Here is a 14,177-nt window from a genome sequence, read left to right as displayed (position 1 = left end):
GAATAAAAATCAAGTATTTATCATGTAACTCAGAAATCAAATAATAAGATTCATTATAGGTTTCATCTTCGCTAGGTATTTAGGGAATTTAGTTCATAATCCTAAACAGAAACATCTCAAAGTTAAGATAACAACAAGACATAAAGAAACCCACATAAACTTCTAAAGAAATTAAATGGAGATTTTCAATCTTGAAGGAGACCTGCTTCCTAAGATGATTCCGATGGCGTTCTTCGAGTCTTTTCTTCAGTCTTCTCTGTATATCTTTTTAGGTCCTCTTCTAATATGTATTTATAAACTTTAGAATGCTCAAAAACCTTCAAAATTGGATTTTTCAGTGTAAAAGGGATGCAGGGTGCGAAATCGACACAGGTTGGCACATGAGCGTGTGGCCAACCTGTGTGGAAATGCTCAAGCCGTGTGGATACTGAAAACAGCTCTTTTTGCTCGATTTTGGCTTGTTTTTCGCTCCCCTATGCTCACTCAGTATAGAAACGTGAATTTAAAAGATTAGGAAGATCAAATTCACTAATTTACATCATTAATCATCCAAAAATACATTAAAAATAGAATTAAAATATGTTGCTTTTACAGCTTATCAATAACACGGTTTGAACAGTAAAATTTGTCTGCTTTGGTTGGCATTAACTTTTCTGCTTTGGTTTGAAATCAACCTCCGGATATTGTTACTGTCATTTAATTTTTGAATGCACCTATTTCTAATTAAAAATAAAACAATATAACTACTGCTCAAAGTGCCAAACAGGAAAAACTATGTAATTTACAAAACATTCACTCATTTTTTTTACAGTTATATGAGTATGAAATAAAATAAAATTCTATGCGATAGTTAAAATCAAAGGGTGACATTATTTCCAAATAATATTTGCCTCGGGCCATCTTCAATCTTCTTCAACTCTTTGTATGGTGTAGGTACCTCTGCTTTATGTCTTGATCATGCAATGGTAGGCCATTGCTGATGATGCTGATATTCATTCTAACTGCTTCAGCAGATCGGCGGATGCACTTCCAGGATCCCTAGAATTCATGCACGAAAGTCGAATTTGTGATGACATCGCCCTCCAACATCCGAAGTACCTTCACAGTGTAAACACCACTGAGTTAACTGTAAACTGAGGAAGGCTTACATATAAAGTTCTATAAGAATCAAAGAGGTGACAGGGTGCTGTTTCAAGAAGCTAGTGAAGTTTGATAGGCTTGTAATTTTGGAATATGGATCGCTTTTGTTGCAAAGTGGAAACACTGCAGAAAGAACCAACAGTCTCTCGCAGAAGATAAACTTCACATGCATATACAGCAGACCTAGAAGTTCTCTTTCAGCTATTGTTCACATTTATTTGCTATGATCATTGAAACAATGATGAGCCGATATATACACAATTCTTTTTTCGAAGGGATTTTTGTTATGTAAATTTCATTTTCCCAACCTGAGACATGCGAGGCCTTGTATGAGGATCCCGCCTGATGCAAAAGGAAGCACATTGCAGCATGCCATAAACCTCTTGCTCCACATAGCCGTTCCCCAAGCGGGGGTCAACAAGTTCCCGTATCGCATGACTTTCTAGTAAAGGGCGTGCCTAATCCATATTCGAACCAGTGAGAAAATCCATTTTGATAAATTCTAGAAGTAACAGAAGGTGATCTGTTGGTGTTCTTATGACGAAAAGTAAATCTAAATTATTAAAGATTTTCAGCAAACACTGATGTATAAGTTCATAACCTAAAATAAGTCAAGTTTAATACCCATTCTGTGAGGCACTGCTGTCCCTTTGGCCGACTGATGTCCATAGCTTTTCGTCCAGTGATGAGCTCTACCATTACCACCCCAAAGGAATAGACATCAGCTTTTTCTGTGATTTGGCCGCTTTGGGCATATTCTGGAGCTAAATACCTACCAAGAAGAGTGTTTTCCTGAATAAAGTTGTCCTTGCTAGATAATATAAGTAACAAGGAATAAACAAGCTAGTATGTACCCGAATCGTCCAATCACTCTAGTTTCCACTCCCCTGTCTCCATCCGGCTGCCACCTTGCCAACCCAAAATCCCCAACCTAAAGAGTCCAGAAGTAGTCAGTTTACAGTCTGTCTTATGCTATATGTGCCTAAGGTTCGATACAAAAAGAAGACTATTCACACTTGAATGAGACGAGCATTAAGAAGAACAAACAGCTGGTTTCAGAAATTTGAAGTTTTGTTCAGATTGAGTTTAGAAGATGTGACATACTAATGGTTCAAAATCGTGGGTGAGAAGGATATTATTAGGCCGCATATCACGGTGTACAATACAACCAACTCTGCACTCTTCATGAAGGTATCTCAATCCTCTGGCTGCTCCAACAGCAATCTTTTGTCGTGCTGACCATTGCAATGTATCATGATTATGCCCTGAAAATTTCCCATATTATGATTAAGTTACCAATTTAGAGAAATTATCAATGATTATGAAGGAAATGGGACAATATTAGACTTGTAGACAGCTTGCTCCAGTACAACTACCAAGCAGCATTTTTCATTAAAGTCAGTTCAAACCCGTGATCGTGAACAATTACATACACTTCAACCATATTTATCTACCAATTAAATGTTGTATCAATGTCATGACTTAAGGACATTCCTGTGAACTCATGTTAGTTAGTCAATGGAACTATGGTTCCAAAGTTGGTCAAACTGAAAAACTGAGATAAACATTTCGATTTCAATACATAAGTGGAGAGGAAAATCTCCCTGGATGTTCTGGCTACTTGCTTTCTAGCAGTTTCATGATCATGTTCGGCAAGTGATAACATGAATTAGGGTAGAAGTTAACTTACCATAAAGATGAGAATCCAAAGAGCCATTGCAAACGTACTCATAAACTAGCAATCTTTTTCCATCCTCAATGCAGAAGCCAATCAGCATTACAACATTCCGATGCTGTGCACAACTTAAAACCTCTACTTCCGAGCAAAATTCTCGGTCACCTTGAGAACTAGCCAACTTATGTAGCTTCACAGCTATCACCTGACCATCTGGTAAGATCCCTCTATGAACAGAACCAAATCCACCTTCAGCCAAGAAATTCGATTGTGAAAAGCCATTTGTAGCATGTTCTAGTTCAGCATAAGTGAACCACCTTGGAGGGTGCCCAAACACAGGAGCTTTGTGCTGACATATTGAACATAATGGAGGAGGTCCAGGAGGAGCATTTCTTGACAGTGAGATAGCTTCCCTCACACTTTTGCTGACCTTCAGATCAAGCCTATAATTAAGGACCCCAACATCAGGTTCTCTGTTCAATGTAGATAATTTCTCCAACAAAATGTTATATGTTGAAGTAAGCGATGAATCATTCAGTCTCTGTAAATCCTTCCCAAGATGCTTAGAGTCAGCGCTAGAATTACAAATGTCAGACATCCATGGAGGGAAATAAGATCTTGTTTTAGGAGGATCTAGCTCACAGTCAGTGTCTGAATCAGATTCGAACAGATTTTGGCTTTCCTCAGTAATAAATGAATACTCTTTCTTCAAACTCTCATATAACGCAGGGAGGATCAATGGTGAGGCCCCTGGATCAGAGCCTGATATTGATGAAGTTCCAATATCAGTAGCAGTCAGGGATGATTCACGCTCAGGACTACTGACTGGAGTCACAAATGGCCCTTTTGTTTCATCTAACAAGTCATGCTTGCTTTTCTTACGTTTAGGATATGTTTCAGATTCAAATGATAATGGCCAAGCCAATTGAGGTGCCATGTTCGGTGATCCAACCAAATTCAATCGAAGAACCTTTGGCTGAGATCGCTTCATGACCACAAGATTGCATTGCAGCTCTTCCAGGCAGTGTTTCTTCTCATGTTTTAAGTGTCTGTGCAAGGATTCAAAAGCAATAATAACCATAATTAATTGAACAAAATAGAAGAGTTAAAAGGAAATTGAAGTAAACGAAGAACTTATTGAACATGAGAATGCTGTCCACTACACAAATGAGTTAACTAAGACCTTGTGTAATTTGCACAGTCACCCTAGCTACAAGCATGCCTTAAGCTAACAAAATGTGATACATCATGCAAGAGAACAAAGTTTACATTGTATATATTACTTGTCCAATATAACCCAGTTGGATTGGGCTTTCTTGGCTTCAGTTGCGACTATTCCGTAAGGTGATCCAGGAACAATTTTTATCCTCACTTTTACCTGCAAACATAACTTCAAAATTCAATTCCAGGAACAAATAATGTACTAACTAAAGAAACATCAGAAAATAATCAATCCACAAACCTTGTCGGGGTCATAAACATCTTTTAACTGGAAAATCATTTGGGAGCATGAATCTGCAATATCTTGTTTTGCATCTGAATTAGCTCCTGAGGCTGAGAGAGACTTCCAATGACCAGTGGCGCAATCACTGGTAAATCTTGAAATACCCCATATCCTTCTACCTGAGAATCAGTGAAGTTATTAACAGCAAATAGTTTGAAGTGAATAAAGCAGCAGAATGCTTAAACCTCATTTGATATATAACTGAACCTGATAATTGCATATTAAGATGATAAGAAATTGCAAATGAACATTATCTTAGCCTAGGCTTTGAGCATTTCGACCTGATAATAGATCAATTAATTTCGATAACGTTCTTTGTTAGTCGCCATTTATAATCTGTAAAGCGACTGTATCAAACATAGAATGAAGAAGCTGAGATTAGCAGTTATGAACCAACCAACGGCCAATGTTCAACAAAGGATTAAAGGAACATTCTGCAATTTCACCACAAGCTCACTATCATTTACTCATGCTAAGTGACGTTAAAAAGCATAATTAACTTCAGAAACATAAAGAATTTCATTTTCCACTTCAACATGTACGTAGGTAATGAACAAGGACGAAATAAGGTCCTCCAAAACTTTTCTTCCTATTGGATAAAAAGGCAACATATTTTGTTGCAATAACTGCATCTAGCCACTTGTAAGACTTCAAGGTTTCAAGATCCAAACCTGCCAACCAGGCAAAATCTCTATACGCCGACTATTACATCTTATGCTTTAGATCATCTAGTGATAATTCTTTCCTTAAACATAAGCAAGTGGTGTAGAAGTAGAACATATTAGTTATCAAACATATGAAAAGCAGAACCCAATGTGCTCAATGATTTTATCATCATACAAAAAGTAAAGAGAAAACAAATAAAAGTGAAAAATGTGTTTAAGAGGAAAAAGTAAGTTACTTGAGGAGTGGACAGGAATAACCACGAGCAGCTTAATGCAATCCCCAGGCTGGGCAACATGAGTCAAAGCCCAGACCAGAGCAGTCCTTGGGATCTCCCTTGCTGCTTTAACAGCCACCACCACTACTTTACTAGCCAAATCTGAGCTACCCTTCTGTTTCATCTCCAAAGCCAAGCTAGAAACTAAACCCCTAAACACCTTCCACACACCCCATAATCAAAATCCACCCACCCCCCCCCCTTTCTCCACCATAAACAAAACTCTCGATCAAAAAAGACTGTATTTTTCCCTGATTCACAATACCCAAGATGCCTTTTTTTTTACCCCTTCTTTGAAGTGCTCGGCAGAAAAGCTTGATTTGAAAAAAGAGGGAGTAGCAGACAGGGACGTGCACTTCAAGGTAACTTTATCAAATCAAGTAATAAGCTCTTTCTCATAAAAAGGACGTGTCAAAAACTCTAGTTACCAAGCTGCAAAACCCCTCTTTCTCTCTTTCTCTCTCTGTATTAAAAGACAGCTTTGCCTGGTTTGGATGCAATAAAGGAACATGTATCCGTTATTGTAACTTGTAAGAACAAGCTCAGCTTTCTTTCACAGAAACTGAGGCTGCCTTTTCTTTAAGATCATGTAAACTGCGTGAGCTTTCTTTACAAAAAGAAACGATTCTTGTGCTACAAAAGCGGTTGGCCTAATTTTAGAAGCTTTTCTTTTGTTTGTCTTGTCAACTTTGCTAATGTTCATACATATATGTCCTCCAGCTTTCTACAAAATTACAACAAAGCTTAATAGGCAAGTATATATTAATATATTATCATATAATTAACAGGCGACAAAAAGAAAACAGGGCATGGTTAAAGACAAGACGACAATTTAATACCAAACCACATGTAATTATGTAAGTAATCAGTTGCATGATTGGAGGAAAGCTTTTTCTTACCCCCTTTTTTTTATCTCCCTCAATCTTGACTTTTATAAGCTATGAAAGTTGAGAGTAGGTAATGGAGGGAGGCTAATTGTGTACAGTTTTCAATCTGTGTTTACTAGTGTTTGGTCATGTGGCTTACCTTCCATTTTGTTTTAACACTAAAATATTTCTTATGAAAAGCAACAAAAATGTACTTTAAGATCTTGGGATTTCCTATTTCTTGCACATTGAAGTCACCATTATTTGATCTACAGTTTTTTTAAGGCAACTGTCTCTTGGGACTTGAGACAGTAATCAATTATTTTCTGTCTTAAAAGTATACACAGATAAAGTAATGCTTCTTTTTTTTTTTTAAATGTGGCACTTAAATTAGTGCAGGAACATCAATTAAATTTTCTTTTGTTTTGTGTAGTTCTAATACGACACAGCATGGCAGATTAGTAGTGAGGTAGGACATAATATATGAACCCTACATACTGACAAATGAAGACAAAGAGCTTGTGGTACGTCATGGCAACATCAATTAGCAACTTGATGCCATTTGAATTCAAAGGAATTGTCAATTTGTAGACAGCAAAACTTCAGCTTATAGTTTTATCTCTCTTCTACAAATGAATGTTGTTAGTTTGTAATGATTTAATAATCGAATTAGTGATTGAATTGATGAAATAATTATTAGTTCTCAATTCAATTAATAGATGAACGTTAATTAATTAATTAAAATTCATAAAAAAAATTTAAAAAAATTTTACACAACCACTTGTAAGAGAACATATTCAAAAGGTCTATGATTCCAACATTTTTAATTTTTCGTATGTCCTCCTTTGCACCGAAAAATTGAAGGACCAATAGTCAGCTAGAGATCTACAATTGAAAAGAAAAAACGCAACACAGCTAAATTCAATGGGATATTACATGACAGTTTACAGCAGATAGGGTGTACTTAATGGTGAAGATAATTTATATTAAGGACTGTAATTTCACATGCAAACATTGAAATCTGGTAGTAAAAACTATGAAGAAATGGAGCAGATAAATTGAGAGGTAGGTTAGAATTTGGCATCCAAAAAGCTCCCAATTATATCATTCTTTATGAAAAGTGGGACCTAAAGTTAGATAGCTAGACGCAATGGATGACTACCTTTACTAAATATAAATAATAATGAAAGAGAAACTTCAAGATATTCCCTCATCTTATTTTATACAAAGCTTTGCTCCAAATCTATTCTTCTACAAACAGGAAAAGAATCAAAATTTAAAGACAAATATATATATATATATATATTCTAATTCACTCAATGAAACTTTTTGAGATCATCAACTTAAACAACTTTGGTGCTAAATGATTTAGCTTTTGACAATGAATGCAGCAAATAAAAGACAATCTTAATTTCACAATCACATAACAAGGTTACAGACATATATGATTGTTGGCTGCAACAGTTAAACAATGATGAAGATGCTTTCTTTTTATCTTTTGTTTGCTAAGCTAGATTCTGTTTTGGCAGGAAGCATATTCGTATGTTAAATAGTTTTGTTACTTTGGATAAACATTCACACAAATCCCCCAAATGTTAATGCATTTATGAACAACAACAGTGATTATGCACCAACATATTGTTGAACTTGTAAGTTGATATTTCCATTTGCCAAGCTAAGATTTAGCCCTAAATGGTTAAGGTAAACTCAGTTACCACTCATTACTGTGTCCAAACTACAATCAACTTTCATTGTAATATTTGATTTTTTGCATATAGAAAAACCAGGGCGTGTTTAAGAAATTACTAAATTAAGAAACCATTGCCGCTATATAAGTAGGGATAAATATTAAAATTATACATCAACTTTGATACAATTTGTAATGTTATATATTAACTTTAATTTGGTGCATTTGTATACACCACACTTTAATTTTGATTCAATTTTCACATTTTACTAACCCCATTATCTATGTAATACAATTTTCCATTAAGCCATGTGAAAACTGCTGATATAGTATTTTATTAGGTTAAAAACAAACAAATAAATTTAAATTCTTTCCACTTAGATTAAAAGAAAAAATCTTAAGAAAAGGGTTTCTTACTTCTCCAAAGAAATCTATTTCTTAATATAGGTGAAAATAATTTAAATTTATTTTTAAATCTAATAAAATGTCATGTCAATAATTTACAGATGATTAAACAAAAAATGTGCTACATAGGTAACAAGTATATTGATGTATACAAATATACCAAATTAAAATTGATAAATAACATTGCAAATTCTATCTGTACAATTTTGATATTAATCCATACCCAAAAATAGGTATTGGCAAACGAGAAGGTTGGATTAAGGCTTTTCCTTTTAAGAAAATTGGGCTTAAGGTTTTAGACAAATTCTTAAATTGGAATGGACTTCAAGGATTTCAAATGCGTGAATATTTACACAAGCAGCTCTGAATTCTTAGTACTGTCATAAGCCTTTATATTCATTCATTGAATTATTGATTGTCATGGAAAAGGAGTCTTAGTAGTGCTCATTGATGGGTTTCTTCTGAACTCTGAACAGGTCAAGAAATATCTCATAGCATAATTAATGCATGTTGAACCAAAAGTAAATGCACGCATTCATACACGTGTGAATTCTGACTAAACATCTCATAACAAGGATTGAATTGGTTCATCCCATCTCATCTGGAACAAACACCCTTCCCCCCACTAAATGGAAGTTTTATCAGATCCTGAAATGTGGTATTACAATATTCAGCGGAGTTTTTCTCCATTATTGATTGCTCGTCCTCATCATCATAAATAAATACAAATCCTCTTTATATTACATACATAATTGCGCACTAGTTACTGACTACAAAAGAATAGATTATGAATCTATATGAGAAAACCATTGCGCACTAGCCTCTTGTTTGTATAGGAATTCCAAACCCGTGCACCCTTAAAACTACAAGCTTTGAGGGCATCATGCATGTTACCCTTCCCTATATTCCTTCATTTTCTTCCCTTATATCTACAACCCCCACCTCCACATCTGCTTCTACCCTTGTACATTTTCTTTTTTCCAAAGACAAAAAATAGAACCAAAAAGTCTTATCAAGTATAATGTGAAACACGGATTTTTATAGGTTTTAAATTCAAACCCGAGCTTTCAGGAGAGAGAAGCTCGGGTGAGATGCAAGATGGACTTAAGTGGCTCCTTGGGCTGTCACTCAAATGGCAAGGTCTATACAATCCATATCCCATGAAGAAGTACTCCATAGGTATCAACATTGCATGTGGTTGTTCTTCTGTCACCATGGATCCACAAGCCTGAACCTGCACCAACAAGCATCCTACCCCAATTAGGCATAATTTTGACACTAATTTTAATTACACAAAGCATTAACTACTAAAGAAAAAGGGACAAAAATCATCCAACAGGTAGGCTGGCCCACCTTTAATGGTATTTTTAGAGCAGGTGATAGACCACTAGATACTCCAGGTTTGCAAATTATTAGGAAAGTAGAGTACTAGATAAGAGTAGCAGACTAGACAAGAATCATTCAACATCATACTAGCAATCAAACACAGCAATCCCTGTTACATAGGTAATTGAAAACTCTGCTACTTACCTCAACTAAGGCACTAAATCTTCTATCCAACTTGGATGTCATGTGTAGGGCCTCAGAATGAAACGGTGAGCTATCGCCAACAAATATTAAGGTTCGACATCCGAGCCTCTTTAGCCCACTGGTAAGGTCAGGTCTCCTGCATGTTAGTGAAACAAAGTTTTGAGCACTTGAAATATCTTAATGTATAAAGAGAAGTAACATGCAAAACACGAAGTAACAATCCAATCTAGTTCCATTATTTTGTAATGTACCCATTAATTGCTTGAAGAAATTGCATCACATTTGATCCATGCCTCTCATCTAGCAACTAAGGAAACAAACATACCAAAGGAATAAGTCATGTTGACTTCAAAAGAAATTCACTGGTTTAAGAAAAGAAACAGAAACAGAATGCAAATCTAGTATAATGTATTAATGTTATTCAGGAAAGAAGAAAAAGAAATGCTTAAGCACTAACTCTTCTGCACGCTTGAACTATGTCCGACTCAGGAATTTCTGTATTACCGCAAACTTCCTGCTACGATTTAAACCTCATCATACAACCTCCTCAATAAGTGAGGATATAACCCAAAAAAAGATATATTACTAGGATGGAAATGCTAGGTACCTTGCTAAAGTAACGTTGAAGCAAAAGCTCTTTAAGAAGTCCACACATTCCATAAAAATATAACAAATTTGACATCACCTACAGATTATATCATTTTAGCCATATAAATGAAATTTATGCATAAAACCCAACAGTCTTAGGAAGGAACCTTGTTATAAAACCATTCAATCCAAGACGGTGCTCTGAAAAGAGGGGATATAAGTATCAACCCAATAACACGTTTTTTGTATTTCATCTGAAATGGAAAAGCTTGGTCAAAAGAACAAACATAAAAAGCATTTAAATAATACTACTCTTAAGATTCATAAGGAAACCTACGGCAAATAGAGTAAGAATGTAAGCACCCGCTGTCACTCCCATGCACATCACTGCACCAAGCCTGATGCAATCAGAAACGAAGTCATCCTAACTATAAAACTTTTAATAAATACAATCTAGTGCTCTTCATGGGAAAAGAAACCCCTTTTCAACCAAACCACTAATACTGGCTATATCTAATAGCTTTTACTAAGCTGCCAACTAATGTAAAATTACCCAAAAAAGTTGAGAACCTCTAGGATCTGATCAGCTAAGTCGTCAACACAACGTGCAGAAGCACTTGGACAAATTGGAGCAGCTCCCAACTGCAAGAACTTGTGAAAGTGCCAGAAAGGAAACTATGTGAACATAGAAACCAACAATTGATTTAGCATGCTACCAGAAGATAAAATAGACCATATACAACAGAAATAAGGCAAATAGGCATATGCCAACTAATTTACAGACCTCGTGTCCAGGAGGACTAATATGGTAAATGCAGAAATTGTGGAGCAACAAGGAGGCCGCTTCGGGACAAAAGAACAATCCTTGGAAACAAGATACATCTGAAGGAAATTATAAAAGAACACTAAACTTGTTAGAAAGCAGATTTGGAGATATACGCCAACTAAGAGTACCCTGTAGATGTGCATGAATAGAAAATTTGAACCGGTTAACAAAATAAACCATGACTGAAATAGCATGTATATTGCAGAATTAGCAAAAGGAGGTTTTTCCCAAATTTAATATGAAAAATACAAAAGAGGTTATGATATGAACAGCATTATACATACGATTCAAAGCCAGATCAGGATATGTAATTAATGCTGGCTTGTGTTGGTCCCCATAAACTATAACAGACAGAGAACCACAGCGCGTTCGTACATGATGTTCCTGGAAGTTATTTACATCAGCACAGATTAAGATTTATACCAATCAAAATAGAAATAGTTAAGCTTATTGTAAAACAATCATAGAAATAGATATATTTGGAACTTAGATACCATATGTCTTCTAGATACGGAAATAGTTATTTAACAAGAATAGCTTTTCAGTTAAGTAATTTATTTTAGATGACCCTTAAAAAAGAAAAGAAACACCTAAATTATTCATCAAAAGCAATTCCCATGTGCACAGTCACCTTTTTTTTAGGGAAATCCAAAAAAGAGAGAAAAATCAAATGAGTGATTCCTGATATCAATCATTAAATTCTTCAAAAAAGAGATGACAGTCTAAAAGGAGAGCAAGAATCTCTCAATTTAAAGAAGACCATGACATTAAACACATACACACACACACACATATATATATAAAAGAAAAGGTAAATTTGCCGGCAGCCAATTTTAATATAATAAAAGCAAAATAAAATAAGAAATAGAGCCAATGTTTCTTCAATGAACTGCAAAGACAGGTGAATAATCCCGAGGAATCCATCATCCAACTTCTTTTGCCATTAGAAGTAACAAACTAAGAATGAAAAAATCTCCAACTAATCGAAAATGAAAAGTTAAAGCAGATATAAACCCAAAGGCAGTAGCAACATGAAATAACGTAAGAGAATTACACGATATTAGCAAAACAATCAAATACATGTATAAATACACGAACAAAATGGAGTCTAACTTTGTAATTTTAACAGCTAAAATAAACACAAATTATATACAAACCAAGATAACTCATTTACCATAAAATGACAAAGAAGGTTGAGAAAATAAATAAAAAATTTGACTGTTATGTATATATATATATATATATATATATATATATATATTTAAAAAAAGTGGATAAAAGAGCATATTTGACCAAATAGGAAATGTATAGATATGTTGATACCAGATAATTTCTGAATATCGCAGAATTAAAATTAACATAAATTGGAATAAAAAATAACCAGAAAAATGGGTTCTCTTCCCATAAAACTAAAAAACCAATGCAGTAATGAAAATGCAAAATAATAAACTGATAACAAAAAATAAAGAATGAAAAACAATTAAAAATGGAGATGTAGAAAAACGATAAGAAAAAAGAAACCTTTCCACCAAAATAGATCTTTTCAGTATCAAGAGGAATGGAATCGTTTGAGTCAGCCATGGCTGTGGCTCTTTCTCTGTTATCTACAAAACAAAGAAAGAAAGACAAAAAAAAGCTTATGTTCTTTTTTTTTCTCGAAACAAAACGGCTTTTCTCTGTCCCTTGTTTCTCCCTTGGATAAATATAAGTCTCCGGCTTTTATGGCTTGCAAAATATAAATCAAGCCATTTTCTTTCTTCGAAACCTCGCTCGCTCCTTCCCACTCTTGTTTATTTATTTATTTTATTTTCCCCCTTTTTTAGCTGTTCAAATTTCAAGCTCAACGCATTTTTGGACTCCCTGACTTATGGTCAAATCATAACCCTCCTCTAACGAATAATCAGAAAAACGGCACTGCTTTTAAGCATGGCCCGTGAGCCCTGGCGGGTTGATTTAAAATAGAGTGACTGATTGGCTCCCTACTAATTTGTTATGATTTAAACTGTGAATTTGATTTTTATTTTTTTTAGTTAAATTTAGTTATTAATATAGAAGAGTTAAATCGGTTTTTTTAACAGAAATTATGACTAAAATTTTAATTTTAATGTTGCTGGCATGGTAATTTGTATGGTAGTTCATGTGTAAGCTTCACATCAACAAATAATTTAAATTTTATAAAATTAGAATTTTTAAAAAATAGCATTGAGTGTATGTGGATTATCATGTAAACTGTCGTGTTTAAAATTTAACATTTTAATTAATATTTTCGTTAAAAAATATCATTTCAACTCTCTTTTTTAATTTAATTATTTTTGGAAGATTGAGGTTAAACTTAACTCAAAAAAAAAACGAACAAGGGCTAAATTGACAAAAATATATATATAAACTTTAAAGGCTAATTTTGATATTGTACCTATCTTGAATAGATAAAGGTACTAAAAAATATAGTTTTCTACTTTCTTTTTTGTAAATAATAAACAGCCTCATCAGGCTCTAAGCTTCAAAACCAGCAAAAATATTGGAAGCAAAGTAGCACAACATTAGGAGGCTGTGCGAAAACATGTAGTCCAACTTCAAGTGCAAGACCCAACTTTGCCAATCTGTCTGCACAAAGACGCAATTCAATCAAAAAGGCACTTGGAACCAAGATGTGAATTTGTATAACCCTTCTAAAATAATGTGATTATGGAGCAATTGGTGGACTTAACAACCATTTTTTATTTACCTTAAATAGGTAGAATGTTGAGATTTTTTTCCTTTATTCATCATGAAAGGCTAATGCAGTAATTTTCCACATGTTACTATAAAAAAATACATACAAAACACATTTATCTTAAAATTTAAAATAATATTATTTAATATATTAATAACAATTTCTTTTATTTGCATAAATTTTACAAAAATCAAAACAATAAAATTGAAGAATAACCAAAATTGTTCACTTCCCTCCCAAATTTGGAGAGAAATATCTCAAATTTTACTCACCAAAATTAAAAAGATTTCGTGCCAAAATTTT

At 34.2% G+C, this 14,177-nt stretch overlaps 2 protein-coding genes across 6 annotated transcripts; both read right to left on the bottom strand.

Annotated features, from left to right (window-relative positions):
* Positions 1–756: 756 nt before the first annotated feature.
* On the bottom strand, positions 757–5,939 carry LOC105773420 (inactive protein kinase SELMODRAFT_444075). The gene is made up of 9 exons (XM_012595315.2): positions 5,221–5,939; positions 4,278–4,438; positions 4,099–4,193; positions 2,831–3,864; positions 2,245–2,405; positions 1,995–2,071; positions 1,765–1,912; positions 1,449–1,598; positions 757–1,098 (listed from the first exon to the last, which is right to left on the bottom strand). Exons 1-9 carry the CDS (start codon positions 5,381–5,383, stop codon positions 1,039–1,041), a joined length of 2,049 nt encoding a protein of 682 aa, XP_012450769.1. The 5' UTR covers positions 5,384–5,939; the 3' UTR covers positions 757–1,038.
* Positions 5,940–8,799: 2,860 nt separating this feature from the next.
* Positions 8,800–13,058, bottom strand: LOC105774613 (protein NDL1). 5 transcript variants are annotated; one of them, XM_012597160.2, is made up of 11 exons: positions 12,683–13,058; positions 11,446–11,545; positions 11,120–11,217; positions 10,889–11,010; positions 10,673–10,733; positions 10,503–10,589; positions 10,355–10,432; positions 10,205–10,264; positions 9,999–10,054; positions 9,748–9,883; positions 8,800–9,451 (listed from the first exon to the last, which is right to left on the bottom strand). In XM_012597160.2, the coding sequence occupies exons 1-11, from the start codon at positions 12,740–12,742 to the stop codon at positions 9,230–9,232; spliced, it is 1,080 nt and encodes a 359-aa protein (XP_012452614.1). In that variant the 5' UTR covers positions 12,743–13,058; the 3' UTR covers positions 8,800–9,229. The 5 variants fall into 5 exon arrangements, with proteins under 5 accessions (XP_012452614.1, XP_012452616.1, XP_012452617.1 ...); XM_012597162.2 differs by having other exon boundaries at positions 10,889–10,986; positions 12,683–13,057; XM_012597163.2 differs by having other exon boundaries at positions 10,889–10,977; positions 12,683–13,057.
* Positions 13,059–14,177: the final 1,119 nt, after the last annotated feature.

This window comes from Gossypium raimondii, chromosome 6 (assembly GCF_025698545.1).
Source record: "Gossypium raimondii isolate GPD5lz chromosome 6, ASM2569854v1, whole genome shotgun sequence".
Classification (NCBI taxonomy): domain Eukaryota; kingdom Viridiplantae; phylum Streptophyta; class Magnoliopsida; order Malvales; family Malvaceae; genus Gossypium; species Gossypium raimondii.
Note: the sequence above shows the minus strand (reverse complement) of the source record. Positions and strands in the feature narration are given on the sequence as shown.

Bases quoted from the DNA above. Each gene is read 5' to 3' on its own strand.
- LOC105773420 (XM_012595315.2), bottom strand. From the start codon at position 5,383: ATGAAACAGAAGGGTAGCTCAGATTTGGCTAGTAAAGTAGTGGTGGTG. The intron at 4,194-4,277 runs GTTTGTGGATTG...TTATGTTTGCAG, and splicing joins ATGTTTATGACCCCGACAAG to GTAAAAGTGAGGATAAAAAT. The intron at 1,099-1,448 runs GTTGGGAAAATG...TACACTGTGAAG, and splicing joins CAAGGCCTCGCATGTCTCAG to GTACTTCGGATGTTGGAGGG.
- LOC105774613 (XM_012597160.2), bottom strand. From the start codon at position 12,742: ATGGCTGACTCAAACGATTCCATTCCTCTTGATACTGAAAAGATCTAT. The intron at 11,546-12,682 runs GTTTCTTTTTTC...AATAACTTCCAG, and splicing joins AGATCTATTTTGGTGGAAAG to GAACATCATGTACGAACGCG. The intron at 9,452-9,747 runs GTAAGTAGCAGA...TTGTTGGTGCAG, and splicing joins GATTTAGTGCCTTAGTTGAG to GTTCAGGCTTGTGGATCCAT.